This window comes from Thamnophis elegans, unplaced genomic scaffold, assembly GCF_009769535.1.
Source record: "Thamnophis elegans isolate rThaEle1 unplaced genomic scaffold, rThaEle1.pri scaffold_85_arrow_ctg1, whole genome shotgun sequence".
NCBI classification, from domain to species: Eukaryota; Metazoa; Chordata; class Lepidosauria; order Squamata; family Colubridae; genus Thamnophis; species Thamnophis elegans.
In genome coordinates, this window is record NW_022473910.1 from 179,969 (window position 1) to 195,257 (window position 15,289).

At 50.6% G+C, this 15,289-nt stretch overlaps 1 protein-coding gene across 1 annotated transcript; it reads left to right on the forward strand.

Annotated features, from left to right (window-relative positions):
• Positions 1-468: 468 nt before the first annotated feature.
• LOC116523659 (alpha-2-macroglobulin receptor-associated protein-like) lies at positions 469-10,776 on the forward strand. Its single transcript, XM_032238785.1, has 8 exons — positions 469-677; positions 826-970; positions 5,304-5,428; positions 6,274-6,394; positions 6,896-7,060; positions 7,484-7,566; positions 9,114-9,290; positions 10,459-10,776. The coding sequence occupies exons 1-8, from the start codon at positions 507-509 to the stop codon at positions 10,522-10,524; spliced, it is 1,053 nt and encodes a 350-aa protein (XP_032094676.1). The 5' UTR covers positions 469-506; the 3' UTR covers positions 10,525-10,776.
• Positions 10,777-15,289: the final 4,513 nt, after the last annotated feature.

Sequence of the window (15,289 nt, forward strand, 5' to 3'; positions counted from 1 at the left end):
TACCCCGGCGGCCGGTCACGCCGGCTTATGTGGCTGATGGGTCGGGCAGTCCAAGGGTCCCTCGGTGGATGTGGGCGGAGGGGTGCCGTTCCCAGCCCCCAATCCCGGGGAGGTGCCGTGGGGCTCGGAGTCCGTTCAACTCGCTTCCCTCGCAGCGGCTCGAGGAGGCGGCAGGCAAGGCAGCCCGGCTCCTCCGCCCGTGGAGCAAAGACCTGAACCCCGGACTCCGCCCGCGGGACTCCGGCAAGGCCAGCAGATCCGCGCCCCCCACCGGCCACGGGCCTCCCTGCCCGCCCCGAAGCGCCGCCGGGGGAGGGGCTTCTTTTTCCCGGGATTTCTGCCCCGCCCACGGCGATGAGGCTCCTCCCCCTTTTCCCGACAGCCTTCGCGGCCTCCTATTAGAAAGTGGCGCGGCCGCCGAGGCTCCGCCCAGCATGAGGGGCGGGGCCTGCTTGAGAGGCGGAGGGGGCGAGGCGCCTGCTGGGACGCGTAGTCCGAGGAGCGTCATGGCGGCCCCGGTGCTGCCGTTGCTGCTGCTGCTGCTGAAGCTGCTGCTGGCGGGGACGGAGGCGGGCGGCGGGCTCTACTCGCGGGAGGCCAACGAGGCCGCCGCCTCCTCCCCCTCCGCCGAGTTCCGCCTGGTGCGCCTGAACCAGCTGTGGGAGAAGGCGCAGCGCGTGAGTGGCTGGCTGGGTGGCGGGCGGTTGGAGACCCCTGGACCAAACCAAGGGGCTCAGGCGTGGGGGGGGCGGCGAAGGGAGGCGAGGCGGCGGGGCTAACGGGGCTAACGGGGCGGCGGCGGCCTCTCTCCCTCCCTGCGGGCAGGTGGGGCTGCCGGCGGTGCGCCTGGCCGAGCTGCACAGCGACCTGCGGCTGCAGGAGAAAGACGAGCTGAGCTGGAAGAAGTTGAAGGCGGCCGGGATGGACGAGGACGGGGAGCGGGAGGCCCGACTGAGGCGCCGCCTGGAGGGTGAGACAGGAGCCGCTAACCCCCCCCCCCCACCTTCCTTGGCCCCCCCACGCCTGAGCTCCTTGGCCTGGTCCAGGGGTCTCCAACCCTGGCCCGCTTTAAGGCTGGTGGACTTCAACTCCCAGAATTCCTCAGACAGCTTTGCGTTGCTTTGCTTGCTGAGGAATTCTGGGAGTTGAAGTCCACCAGCCTTAAAGGGGCCAAAGGTTGGAGACCCCTGGGATAGCGTGTCTTGACTCTCCCCTCCCCCCCTTTGCTCTTCGCGTCCTTTGCAAGGGGGAGGGGAGGGGGCTTCCTTCCTTCTTTCCTTCCTTCCTTCCTTCCTCCTTCCTTCCTTCCTTCCTCCCTTCCTCTTTCCTTCCTTCCTTCCTTCCTTCCTTCCTTCCTTCCTTCCTTCTTTCTTTCTTTCTTTCTTTCTTTCTTTCTTCTCCTCCGGTGGTTCTGGCAGGCGCCCCTCCCAGTTAATCCCTCACCGACCTTCACCTATTAACTCTGGGGAGGCTAATGGGCGGGGAGGGAGGGAGGGGGCTTCCTTCTTTCTTTCTTTCTCTCTCTCTCTCTCTCTCTCTCTCTTCTTTCTTTCTTTCTTTCTTCTCCGGTGGTTCTGGCAGGTGCCCCTCCCAGTTAATCCCTCACCGGCCTTCTTCACCTATTAATTCCGGGGAGGCTAATGGGCGGGGAGGGAGGGGGCTTCGTGGTTGGCCTTTAACCCCGCAGTTGGGCTCCCCAGCGTCGCCCGAGTCCCCCGGCTGCCCTTTCCCCGCCGGGCCGCTTCCAGGTCAGCCCTTTCCCTCCCATTGAGGGGCTCCTGGATTCTGCGTCCCTCCGCCCCCCTTCCCATGCTTTTGGGCTGCTCTCAACTCGGCGCCCCTGTTTAAATGGAGCCCTTCTCTCCATGGTCGGTCTCCCCCTCCCATGTATGGCGATTCTCTATCCTCCTCTTCTTCTCAAGACGCTGTACGAGGAACAAGCGGCGGCTCTATTTTATTACTTATTGCTTAAATGTTTCTGCCACCCATCTCCCTGTAAGGGGACTCTGGGCGGCTTACAGATTATAAAAAGAGCAAGTAGATAAGTAATTAAAGTATTACAACAGTGTAAGTTAAACATTTTATACAAAAAAGTCACCAAGATTAAGAGACAACAGAGGGATGAAAGTCTTTAACTAGTTCTATTAACTATTAACGTAATTAGTTCTGTTTAACTATAGGATGCATTGTCTTTCATTATTGGTCATCCGGTGCTAAAGGTCAGAGAGGCAGGAAAATCGAGCAGTAACTCAGAAGTAAATACAGGACAGCAAAAGTCTCTTTTTCCCAGCAATAATTGGATTATGTCTTTATTTACCTAGCTCATATTTGCTGTTTTCTTTTGTGACAAGCTCTTCTCTTTGGGCTTCATTGTCACAATACTTTGGGCAGAGAGGACCACTGGTTTGAAAGAGTGGAGAGTTCTTTCATCAGTTCCAAGAAGGCGCCAGACCCCTTTGCACTCTGATTCTGTTGACCCTAAGAGCACATACAAACCTCCAAGCACCCTTGGGGAGTCTCAGAAAGAGGGCTAATGACCAGATGAATGCAAGGAATAGAAATCCTTTCATTCCTCACAATTCAGTCAGGACAGAGGAAGCTTCTTGGATGAGAAGCGAAATGAATTCAAGGAAAAGCAAAGTCCAGTTTGAAAAAATGCGAAGTACCCGTGGTTCGCCCATGAGGCCAATGTTGAGAAAAGACACGGACACGATCTTTCTCGGGATGGAGCGACCCAGATTGGGGGTCTGGAAGCCCCTTTTATTGAGATAGGACAAAGGCAGGAGGAGCAATCAGCATGTGACTTAAGACAGCCTGTAAAAGTACAATTTCTAATCTACTGTTCAGGGAAGTTCTGTCTATATATGGTCAAATCCTGGGCGTAATTGGTAGGGCACATCTCAGGATGTTATGTTATGAACTATCAGAATGTTATGGAGTTTTAGGAGTTTGTTTTCTCCTGTGTGGTTCAGCGTGGCTCTGCATGTCCGGGATGAACTGGGCCATGGGTGACCCACACCTACACAAGGAACTATATTACAACACTGCTCTAAATGCACAGTTCAACTGGACTGAAGCCTGTCTTTTCCATTTTTCCTTCCTGGCCCCACTTTTTTTGGGGGGGTGGGGCTCTGTTTTGGGCGGTTCAGTTTGCCAAAGTCTTTCCTGCCAGAACTGGCTGGGTCTCCTGCTGTGGCCTGAGCAAAGCAGAAGGGAGACTTCTCTCGCAAGGCCTTTGCCTTCTGCCTATCTGGACCCACCTGGGGTCGCTTTGTGCTTTTTAAATGCTGATGCATTCGCTGTTGGCTTCTATATGGCTTTTGATCCCCAAGGCACCCAGGTCTGTTTTGCACACTGCCGCTCTGGATGAATTCCATTTATTTATGTCCACTCCCTTTATATTTCCCTGCCCAAATCTGGGAATTTGCATTTGTTCCCTAAATTTATCCGGCTGCATCCGTCCAAGACTGGACTACTGCAATGCGCTCTACATGGGGCAGCCCTTGAAGAGCATTTGGAGACTTCAGCTTGTCCAGAATGCAGCCGCGCGAGTGATTGTGGGTGCACCTCGGTACACCCACGTTACACCTATCCTCCGCGAGCTGCACTGGTTACCGATTGGTCTCCGGATTCGCTTCAAGGTGCTAGTCGTCACTTATAAAGCCCTTCATGGTACTGGACCTGGGTACTTGAGAGACCGCCTGCTGCCAATTACCTCCCAAAGACCCGTTAAATCACACAGAGTAGGCCTCCTCCGGGTTCCGTCTACCAGCCAATGCCATCTGGCCACTACCCGGGGGAGGGCCTTCTCTGTGGCAGCTCCGGCCCTCTGGAACGAGCTCCCCGCAGAGATTCGGACCCTCACCACCCTCCAGGCCTTCCGGAAAGCTGTTAAAACCTGGCTGTGTCGGCAGGCCTGGGGTCGATGAGTTCCCTTCCCCTCTCGAATCGTGTGGCTGTTGGTTGTTTTAAATGCCCTGTACTTTTTATTGTAGTTCTTGTGTTTCCCTTCCCCTCCTTGGGTTTGTGTGCTGCCCTCAGTCCCATTGGGAATAGGGCGGCATATAAATAAAATGAACCTCGAACCATTCTTCCAGCTGTTTAGGACCCTCCTAAGACTGATTCTCTTCAGTGTTGCTGTGCGATCAGAGGAACTGCATTTTTTTTTCCAAAGCCTGAACCGGTTGATCATTAATTGTTGTCATACCTGCCGCAGTTTAAACATTAGAAACGATCCTTGGCTCTAATTGTTGAGAGAGGCATTGTTTAATAGAAGTCAAGTGTATTGCAGTAAAGCACAGCCAGAACCAAGAATCACTTGCCAAAATCCCTAAGTTCAAGTTGTCCCCCCCTTAACTCCCATCGCTGACCCCTGCGTCCAATCTACTGCAATGCGCTCTACATGGGGCAGCCCTTGAAGAGTATTTGGAGACTTCAGCTCGTCCAGAACACAGCCGCGCGAGCGATTGTGGGTGCACCTCGGTACACCCACGTTACACCTATCCTCCGCGAGCTGCACTGGTTACCGATTGGTCTCCGGATACGCTTCAAGGTGCTAGTTGTCACTTATAAAGCCCTTCATGGTATTGGACCTGGGTACTTGAGAGACCGCCTGCTACCTCCCACAGACCCATTAGATCCCACAGATTAGGCCTCCTCTGGGTTCCGTCTACCAGCCAATGCCACCTGGCTACTACCCGGGGGAGGGCCTTCTCTGTGGCAGCTCCGGCCTTTTGGAACGAACTCCCCGCAGAGATTCGGACCCTCACCTCTCTCCAGGCCTTCCGAAAAGCCCTTAAAACCTGGCTTTGCCGGCAGGCCTGGGGTTGATGAGTTCCCTTCCCCTCTCGACTTGTATGGTTGTGTGATTCTTGGTTATTTTAATTACTTGTATTCTGTTCTATGTTCCCCTTTTCCCCTTTTGAGTTGTTCGCCGCCCTGAGTCCCTCCCGGAGAAGGGTGGCATACAAATAATAAAATTCAATTCAATCAAATTGAAGCAGGATGTTTCCAGAACAGTCACTTCAAGTGTAGCTTGGAAGGCAGCAGCTGCCACCTTCTATATGAAATGGTCCTGAATGTGCACTTTTTTTTGTCAAAAATACATCGTTTGGTGGATCAGATTAAGGGTCAGTCCACTCTATGGCTGGTGGGTGGAATTTCCCAAAATATAGAAAGCACTAGATGCTCCCCCCCCCCCCCCGCAAAAGAGTCCACTGGCTGCTCACTCCCAGTTTCACAAAACTGAAAATAAACGTTAGTGATCTGTGCAAAAAACCGCCTCCTTGTTTGGTTCCCTCCAGTAATTATGACTAAATACGGCTTGAGTGGGAAGAAGGAGGGGCAGCAGTGGGAGACCAACCACATCAAGGAAGGCTTCGCGCAGGATGGCCTTGGTGACCCCCGGCTGGAGAAACTCTGGAACAAGGTTTGTCTGGAGCCTTGGGGGGGGGGGGGGGGCGACTTAGAGGAGGACTTCCGGTTTTCATTGATTCAGAGATTCGTTTACTGTTTCCAAGATGGAATTCTGGAGAGCCATACTTGTGGGGACAACTTGTGTTGCATTGCGGAGAGAAGATTTCCCACCCATTTTGCCCTCTATAACCTGGTTGGGAGGGACAGTGAGTCCTCTTTTTGTTTAGGGCCTTAAGGGGCTACAATAATGCTCTTCCCCCGCCACCCAGATTTGTGCTCTCCAAAGCCCCGTTTGGCAGAGATTGGCTGCCTATTCCTGGTGGTGCCCGTCATTCTCATCCCACAGGGACACTCCGGTAACCGGGCTGGGGGCAGCCGATCTTGCCCTCCTCCTGCTCTGGGAGGTCCCCCTTGGGCTGCCTGCTGCTGGCCCAGAAGAATGCCCGCCTTCTGTAGCAGCTCCCCCTTCCCTTAGAACTGGGGGGCGGGAGTGATGCCCAGTAGCAAAATCTCTTTCCAGAGAAGAGAATTTCAAGGAGGTTAATTATCAACTTTAAATGGCTGCTGATCTCACCAAAGGCAATTTGGGTGCCGTACAATAATCCCATACAGCATCTGTTGAGAATCATATAAATATATAAAAGCAGTGTTAAAAATTCAATATTAAAAGTACTCGTGTTAATGCTTAATTTTAATATTAATTAAAGCTAAAATATTAAATGGTTAGATTCCCCCCAGGAAATCTTAATCTTCAATATCCTACTGAATAGTTTTCAGAAGCGATTCTTCCACTGGGCAGGGAAAGAGTTGGGAGTGACCCCCCCCCCCCTCCCGCTTCCCCTTGGATCTCCCTCCCAGGCCAGAAGCTCCGGGAAGTTCTCGGATGAGGAACTGGAGAAGCTGTGGAGGGAATTCCAGCACCACAAAGAGAAAGTCCACGAATACAACATCCTGCTGGAGACCATGAGTCGGACAGAAGGTACAGAGCATGGCAGGGAGGGCCCCCTAAGCTGTGATAGGCGCGCGGCTGGTTCAGGTGGCCCTTGTTTAGTTACAGTTGTCACTGGCAGTTCTGTCATTAAGCGAAGCAGTCTCTAAGCAGGAAGCCAGTGACTGGGACTGCTTTCCAGTCTGATAGGAGGAATCCGTGTCTCCCCTTTGGCTCTGAGGTTCCTGCCCAGTAGGAAGAAGAGCTGGCACGAGGGCAGACGCCCAAGGGAGCCTCTGCTCCCCTTTCTGTCCTCACCACCTTTGCTGAAGATCCAGCCCCCCCCCCCTCTCCACTTGCAGGGCCTTTCTCTGGCGAATTGGCAGGAGGCCCCCCCCCCTCCCCATGGCTCTTCTGAGCAAGAGACCCCGTGTTTTCTCTCTACCTTCGTGAATGTTGATCCGGGCGGGGCTAGTGAGGCCTGTGTGCTGTGAGACTGGTGGTCTGGGCCCCAGGTGGGCCTTGGGTTGGTGCCAGCTCCTCTCCTCGCAGATGTCCACAAAAACACAATCGACCAGCCGCTGGAGGAAGAGAGCGCGGCCTGGAAGGAGCTGCTGCATCGCAAACACTCGGAGCTCAAGGAGCAGCTGCACAGCATCAACCAGGGGTTCGAGCGCCTGCGCAAAGTCAGCCACCAGGGCTACGATTCTGCCAGCGGTAGGCGCTCCCTCCCCCTCTGGGGCTCCCTTGGGCTGACCAGGTGGTGGTGGGCAGGGCGGGGGAGGCGGCCAAGCAGCAGGCCCAGGGACTCCTCCCTCTTAGTTGGCCTAAGGGCCAAGTGTGGGGCTGGCTGCCTGGAGGCTCTGGAAGGAAGCCCCAGGTGTGTCTGCAGCTGCTCTGAGGCTGGAAGGGGCGCCGGCTGGGAGGACCTCTGATTGGCCAGGAAAGGCCAGGCGGTCTCAGCCCTTCTTCCAGGCCGGTTCTGACCCCCCCTGCCAGTCACCCACGGGGTTCGGCACTTTCCCTCTGCCTTTTTTCCCAAATGCATCTTGCGGGAGTCTCTGCAGACACACACAGAGATAATTGAGTCGGCCGACGTTGTGTTCAGCCCTGAAAATCCGTCTTTTTTTCCTCCTCCAGAATTCGAGGAGCCCCGTGTGATGGACTTGTGGGATTTGGCTCAGTCAACTAACTTCACAGAGAAAGAGCTCGAATCACTTCGGGTAGGCAGCCTGGGTGCATTGATTGCCTCTGTTTGCCCCTGACCTCTGCCCTTCGAAGAGGGCACTTCTCTCACGGGGCTGGGCTGCTCGTGGCCGCCAGGGTGCACCGCCCAGGGCCCCTTTCCACAGACTAAGGACAGGCATAGGTACTCCAAAGGCCCCTGCCGTTTACTCTTCCCATGGCTCCTGAAAGCACCCGCGGCCCTGTGGCTGATCCCTAGAAAGGAAGGGGCCGTTGAATCCAGCCACCCGGTCAGTGCAGAGTCCCACTGGAGGGTGTCCCCAACAGGTGGATGTCCAGGCAATGCCCTTGTCCGGGGAACGTTCTGGAACTTGTAAGTTTGCACATTTGGAGTGCTCAGCTGACTTACTCGTGTATTTTCTCTGGCACGGCAATAGCACTTAAGAGTTATATACCGCTTCGCGGGGCTTTTACAGCGTGACCCGTCAAAACCGCGCTCGACTAAGCCGCGCCCGATTAAACCGCGTCGCTGACGTCATCAACAGGGCGACAACAGCCAGCGCGGAGAAAGAAGGGCGCTTTAAATAGCACGTTGAAAGCAAGCCGATTCAATTTATGGTAAGGGTTAGGTTTAGGGTTAGCTTTAGGGTTAGGTTAAGGGTTAGGGTTAGGGTTAGGGTTAGGTTAAGGGTTACGGTTAGGTTTAGGGTTAGGTTAAGGGTTAGGATTAGGTTTAGGATTAGATTTAGGGTTAGGTTAAGGGTTAGGTTTAGGGTTAGGTTTAGGATTAGGTTTAGGGGGGTTAGGTTTAGGTTTAGGGGTTAATTTTAGGTTTAGGATTTACAGCGTGCTTCTATCTCCGCGCTGTTGTCGCCCTGTTGATGTCAGCAACGTGGTTTAGTCGGGCGCGGTTTAGTCGAGTGCGGTTTTGTGGTGGAACCCTTTTACAGCCCTCTCTAAGCGGTTTACAGAGTCCACATATTGCCCCCAACAATCTGGGTCCTTGAGTCAACCTTGAGCCTGGTCAATTTGTCAATTTTAATAGATTTGTATGCCGTCCAATCCCGGAGGACTCGGGGCGGCTTACATAAAAGACAGTTTTAAAAAAGAAGATATTAAAAATTAAAAATATAAGACAGAACAAATTAAAACAGGACACAACATGCACTCGGTCTTAGTGGGGCTGAAGGTCAATCCAGATCAGCAGCCCCAGGCCTGCCGGAACAGCCAGGTCTTAACAGACTTTCGGAAGGCCGAGAGAGTGGTGACATTCAAACTGCCAAATTGTAGGCAGTCAGCAGAAGTAGCCTGCAGCACTGTACTCTATAAACACTGTGCCACCGAGGCTCAGGACTAGGAAGTCTTCCGTAACCAGAGCGGCTGCCTCCCCCCCCCCCCCACACACAGACACTTTGAAAAGGGCTTGAGTGGTTGCTCTGTTTGTAGCTGAGACGGTTTGTGGGGTTGTGTTGCTGTCCCTGCGGAAGGTGGCAAGTGCTGGTGTGGCTTAAGAGTGGCTGGCTTTCTGGGTGGCCGCATGACTGATGAGGGGCCCATTTGGATGGAGGCATGTTTTGCATCTTAGGAAGAACTGAAACATTTTGAAGCCAAAGTGGAAAAGCACCACCATTATCAGAAGCAGCTGGAGATCTCCCACCAGAAACTGAAGCACGTGGAGGGGACGGGGGACAAGGAGCATCTCATCCGAAACAAGGAGAAATACACGATGCTGGAGGAGAAGACGAAAGAGCTGGGCTACAAGGTGGGCAGCAGGGAGGCCTCTGCTCTGGCTTTCTGCCCCTCCCTGGGTGGGACACAAGGGCAGAGAAGCTGCTAAATCCTCACCCATCTAACCTGGACTGCATCTCTTGCCTGGGTTCCAGACTAAGAGAAAATCCCAAACCATAAAATTATTATAACCGAAATTAAACTGGCATCATGAAATGCGTTAAGAGGAGAGGGAGCAGCTGTGCTGGTCTGGGTGGGGTGGTCCCAAGCCCCTCCATCCTGGGCCAGAGCTCCCTCGGAGGCTGCCGCGAGCCCTGTGAAGCCCTCTCCCTCCACCCCCACGTAGCAATAGGCTTTGACCCTGACCAGATAATGGGGGGTGGGGTGGGGGGTGGGTATGTGGGAGACCACCATGGCAGCAGAAGGGATGTGGCCCTCGGGTGACCAGCTGATGGGCCCCTGGCATTTACTGAGTTTGTTGGGTCTCCCTGTGGGGCGCTCCACAGTTCCTGTCCTCCGGGTGTACCTTTCCTCAGAGCACCCGTGGGGACCTTCAGGGCAGGGAAGTCAGAATTATTTCCAGAAATGCAGAGCAGCCAAGGAAGCAGAGCACACCTTCCTTTATCAATCCATATCCTGTGGTTTTAAAATCCTGAAGCAGAAAAATATATATTTTTTTAAATGAAAGGGCAGAGTGGTTTGGGATTGGCAGATGTAAACTAAGTTTAGTTTAGCCGCCCGGAGTCCTCCGGGATTGGGCGGCCTATAAATCTAATAAATAATTAATAAATAATAAATAAATAAATAATAATGAATGATAAATAATAAATAAATAAATAATGAATAATAAATAAATAAATGAATAATGTATAATAAATAATGAATAAATAAATAATAAATAAATAAATAATAAATAATAAAAACAACAAATAAATAATAAATAATGAATGATAAATAATAAATAAATAAATAATGAATAAATAATGAATAATAAATAATAATAATAATAAATAATAAATAAATAATAAATAAATAAATAATAAATAATAAATAAATAATATAATAAATAAATAAATAATAAATAAATAATAAATAAATAATATAATAATAAATAAATGATAAATAATAATTAAATAAGTTGAATTAGGGCTGAAATGTCTAAAATCTATTTAGGTTGAATAAGATCCATTTTCTCCTCCCAGGTCAAGAAACACTTGCAAGATTTGTCCGGCAGAATTTCAAGAGGCCTCCAGCACAACGAACTCTGAAGCTTCCTTTGCATCATTGCTCATCATTCAGTCCTGAAACGTAGATGTTCCCTGGGCTTCTGCCGCAGCTCTTCACTGACAATTTGGGGGGGGGGGGTTGTTTCCTGATAAAAGTCTTTAAGTCCCGATTCCACCCAGGTGGGGATTCTTCATAGCAGCCCTGGATGTTTGTTAGAAGCCCAGGTGGCGCAGTGGTTAAATGCAGCACTGCAGGCTACTTCAGCTGACTGCAGTTCTGCAGTTCAAATCTCACCAGGCTCAAGGTTGACTCAGCCTTCCATCCTTCCGAGGTGGGTGAAATGAGGACCCGGACTGTGGGGGCGATATGCTGACTCTGTAAACCGCTTATGAAGCGGTATATAAGTCTAACTGCTAACTGCTATTGTTGGGGCTCCGTCAAGCACAAGCTTCCGAATGTAAAACCCTCTTCAGACAAAGGTTCCCTGATGATTGCTGGGAAGGGCTCATGCGGCAGACCCCCGTGGTCTGGTTCCAGGGCTCCCCACCCACCCCGCAAAGAGAAATGCAGCCCTGTTAGGAAATCCCTGCTGTGCTCCCTCCATCCGCCTGACTGTCCGATGTCCATTGCTTTAAAGGCTGAAAGGGGAAGTGGCTGCTGCTGAGCAGAAGGGTGGGGTCCCTGGGGCAGCCCCGAGCCAAAGGAAGCAGCTGGTCACCTGCTTGATCAATTTGGCTGGGGGGCCATAAGCAGGAGGGACTCCATGTTCTGGGGGAGGGGGGGGGACACCGGGGAATTGACAGCAGGCTTTTAAGGATTCCGATGGCATCGCCCCCATTTCGGTTGACTTGTGGTTGAGGATCTAAAAATAAGTTTCAGATGAGGAAATGCTTGTGATTGTTGCATAAATGTGCTCTTGCCACACCCTGCACCACTTTTGTGTTGGTTTCTGGGGGGCGAGGGGGGGAAAGTTGGGTAGGTTGGATGGTAGAAGCTACGTTGGGTCCCTGTTTTCTTTTTTTCTTTTTTTTCTTTTTTAATTATTTTTATTAGTAAAAGAAAAATACAACAACCAATAGCTGGTAAAAGACAATACAACATCCACTGTTTTGCTTTACATTTGACTACGTTTCAAGACATTCCCGTGATATCAAAATCATTATAGACATCAAAGGTTAGGTATCTTCTTCCCTCCCTCCCTCTTTCCTTCCCTTGTTTCTTCTTTCCCACTCCCCTTCCTTCCCTCCTTCTCTCCTTCTCTCCTTCCTTCCCTCCTTTCTTTCCCTTCCCTCCTTTCCTTCCCCTTCCCTTTCCTCTCTCCATCCCCCTCCTTCTCTCATACCTTCCCTCCCTCCTTTCTTCCTTCCTTCCCTCCTTTCTCTTCTCTTACGTTCCCTCCTTTCTTCCCTCCTTCCCTCCTTCCTATCTACTCTCCTTCTCTCCTTCCTTCCCTCCCTTTTTCCCTCCTTGCTTCCCTACCTTCTTCCCTCCCTCCTTCCTATCTTCTCTTTCTTCTCTCCTTCCTTCTTTCCACCTCTCCCTTCCCTTCTCTCCTTTCTCCTCCTTTTTAACCTTCCCCCCTTTTTCTGCCTTTCCCTTTTTCCTGTTCCTCTCCTTTCTCCTCTCCATCCTGTCTTTCCTACTGTTTTCTGTCGTTCTCTTGGTCTGTATCGGGGCGGGGGGGGGGTTATTCCTTCCAGCAGACTCTCCCAAAGGGTCATCTTCTCATCAAAGGGTCATCTTCTGATCTTCTTCGTGGTCTGGGCACCTTCGTGCACCTGCAGAGTTGTCGGGAGAAGGAGAGAATCCTGGCCTTAGCGGCGAAGAGGGAGGGAAGGGCAAGGAGCAATCCGCGGGCATTCCTGGGCTAACAGGCCCCAAAGACAAAGGGGGATCCTGGCTGTTTTGGCCAAAGGGTAGCCCCAGAGGGCAGGGCTGGTCCTTTGTCAGATACAGCCCCTTCCTGTCAGCTAGAGGAGGTTTAGGTTTAGGTTTCGTTTTATTTATATGCCGCCCTATTCCCAGCGGGACTCAGGGCAGCGCACAAACCCAAGAGGGGAAGGGAAACACAAGAACTACAAATACAAGCATTTAAAATAACCAACAGACACACAAATCGAGAGGGGAAGGGAACTCATCGACCCCAGGCCTGCCGACACAGCCAGGTTTTAACGGATTTTCGGAAGGCCTGGAGAGAGGTGAGGGTCCGAATCTCTGCGGGGAGTTCGTTCCAAAGGGCCGGAGCTGCCACAGAGAAGGCCCTCCCCCGGGTAGTAGCCAGATGACATTGGCCAGTAGATGGAACCCGGAGGAGGCCTAATCTGTGTGATCTGATGGGTCTTTGGGAGGTAATTGGCAGCAGGCGGTCTCTCAAGTACCCAGGTCCCAACACCATGAAGGGCTTTATAAGTGACGACTAGCACCTTGAAGCGTATCCGGAGACCAATCGGTAACCAGTGCAACTCGCGGAGGATAGGTGTAACATGGGTGTACCGAGGTCAGGAAGGGGCCGGCAGGGCTGGCCTGAGCACAATCCCCCTTCCCCACCGATGTTTCTTGAAGACTGCTTGGCCACAGCTGGGGAGCTTCAGACTGATCCCAAATCCTGCCATGCCTTCTTTATTTTGAAACCCCTTCCTTCCGCTGGAGGCTCCTCCTGGACGATTTCAAAGTCGTTTTTTTAATTTCTATCAACATTTCCCTAAGTTTTTATCTCTTGGTTGCTTCTTTCCTTCTTTACTGGAATCTTTGCAACTATATACAACTCGATAAACATTGCACAATTATTATTATTTTTTTGCAACATCTCCTTTATATGCATTTTTGTTTATTGGCAGCCTCTTCTACATCCAGCTTTTTTCCCATGCTTCTCCCCTCCCCAGTGCATCTGTAATCTCCCTTCCTTTCCCAGCAATCTCTGTCCCCTCCTCTCCACCATCTGCCTGCTTTCCCATTTTTCAGGCAGGATTCATCCCCTCCGTGTCTCCCCACAGGCGCTGCCTCCTCCTCAGCTTTTCCCCTTCCAGGACCCTTAACCTTTTTAAAAAAAATATTTTTATTTTTATTACACAGACAATACATACAAACAACGATAAAAAAACACACAAAACAAAACAAAACAACACACAAAAAAAGCATCATCACATACAGCCTGTCGTTTGGTTACAGGTGTTTTAACATCCATATTCTCGAATAACATTTACCATCACAGATTTTTCATCTAGTATAACTAAATGCCTCACTTTCATTGTACAGTGTATGTTCCATTACAATTAGTATTATTTTTTTCCAATAAAACATAATTCCTTTACATTCTTGACCGTCTATTTGATAACAGTATACCTTCATATAATCCCAATGTGAGAGAATTTTTTTTTAAACCAACCATTTATATTTGTATATCACTATTTTCAATTATGCATAATTCCACCAATCAACTATCAGGTATGCTTATGTTCATTGTTATCCTTGTACCTCATACCTTCAAACAGAGATCTTATTCCTTCATTTTTCAACAAAATATTCTAAGTGGTCGCTACATATATATAGCAATTTTTTAATTATTCCCTTATTAAAATTATTTATCAACAACAAGATATCATTGTAATATGTTCTTAAGGTTATGCATTATATCACCAATCCTCTATCAAGTATACATAAAATCGTTGTTAACCTTATCCTTTTTAAAGCAAAAAGTTCTAAAATATTCAATTCATAGATGTATCAGTTTTTCATTGTATCGTTGTTAATCTATTTCACAGCATGATTGTGTTATCATTTAACTCCTTCAGTTAAAGCATGAGTAAAACATTTTTCATTTCCAAGTTTTTCCCCCCAGCCACTGATAAAACAAGTCCCATATCTTATAAAATTGCTAAAAGAGAGAAGGTGTTAGGCCTGCCCACTCCAATTCCTTAGGAAAGAAAGACCCTCGACTCCATTTGGTTGAAGTGATAAGTTTTTTTTTTTAGTAAAATATACTTTATATGCTAAAAGAATACAAAAACGGTTCCCCTCAATCCAGCCCCCACCCCCTCTCCATGACCAGCTCATCTTCAGCCAATGAAGATTCACCCAGGTGTTTTGAGAACTGTGAGATGTTGAGTGTAGTCCATATGCTTTCTCAGTGTGCCTGGCCTTGAATGCTGGCACGCATTGGTTCCAAACTCCTCTGGTCTTCATCAAGAGGTCACTCCCCCCGCCCTCTTCACCAGCACAACTAATACAGTTTTATTTGCCATTGTTTCCCCCCGTGCTTCCTCCCACCCCCCTTAGTCTTTGAGGGCAGGAAGCCAGCATGGCTCCAAGCAGAAGATGGCAAACCTGGCAGAAGGCCTGGAAGTCAAGACCAGCACGGAACGGTTCATGGGCCTAGGTGGCACTGGCCCTCCGAAGAGGCAGAGGTTGGGCTGACAAACGTCATCCAGGAGGCTTTCCTGCAGATAACTGGGTGGGGCTCTGTGGACAAGGCAGGACTCCCCCCCCCCCCTTGTCTATCATCCCTGCTGCAGAGCCTCTTCCCCAATGGCTGCTGGGCTTCATTGCTGGTTTGGCCCTGGAGCTCCCCCCTGATGGGGGCTTTGCCTTCCCTCCTGGCAACCATGACAGCGGTGGACCATTCCCAGGGCCCCCAGCGTCGCCCCCCAATCTCCTCTAAGAACTCCGTCTTCTTGCCTTTCTTCTCTTTTCGTGGTCATTTCCCTTTGAGAAGTTGCTGAGCTGGGACTTCGGAAATCACATGGTGGCCTTCAGGACACCCACATCCTCTCTTACAAGATCAGCTACGTTTTTGTTCCCATGGTGGTG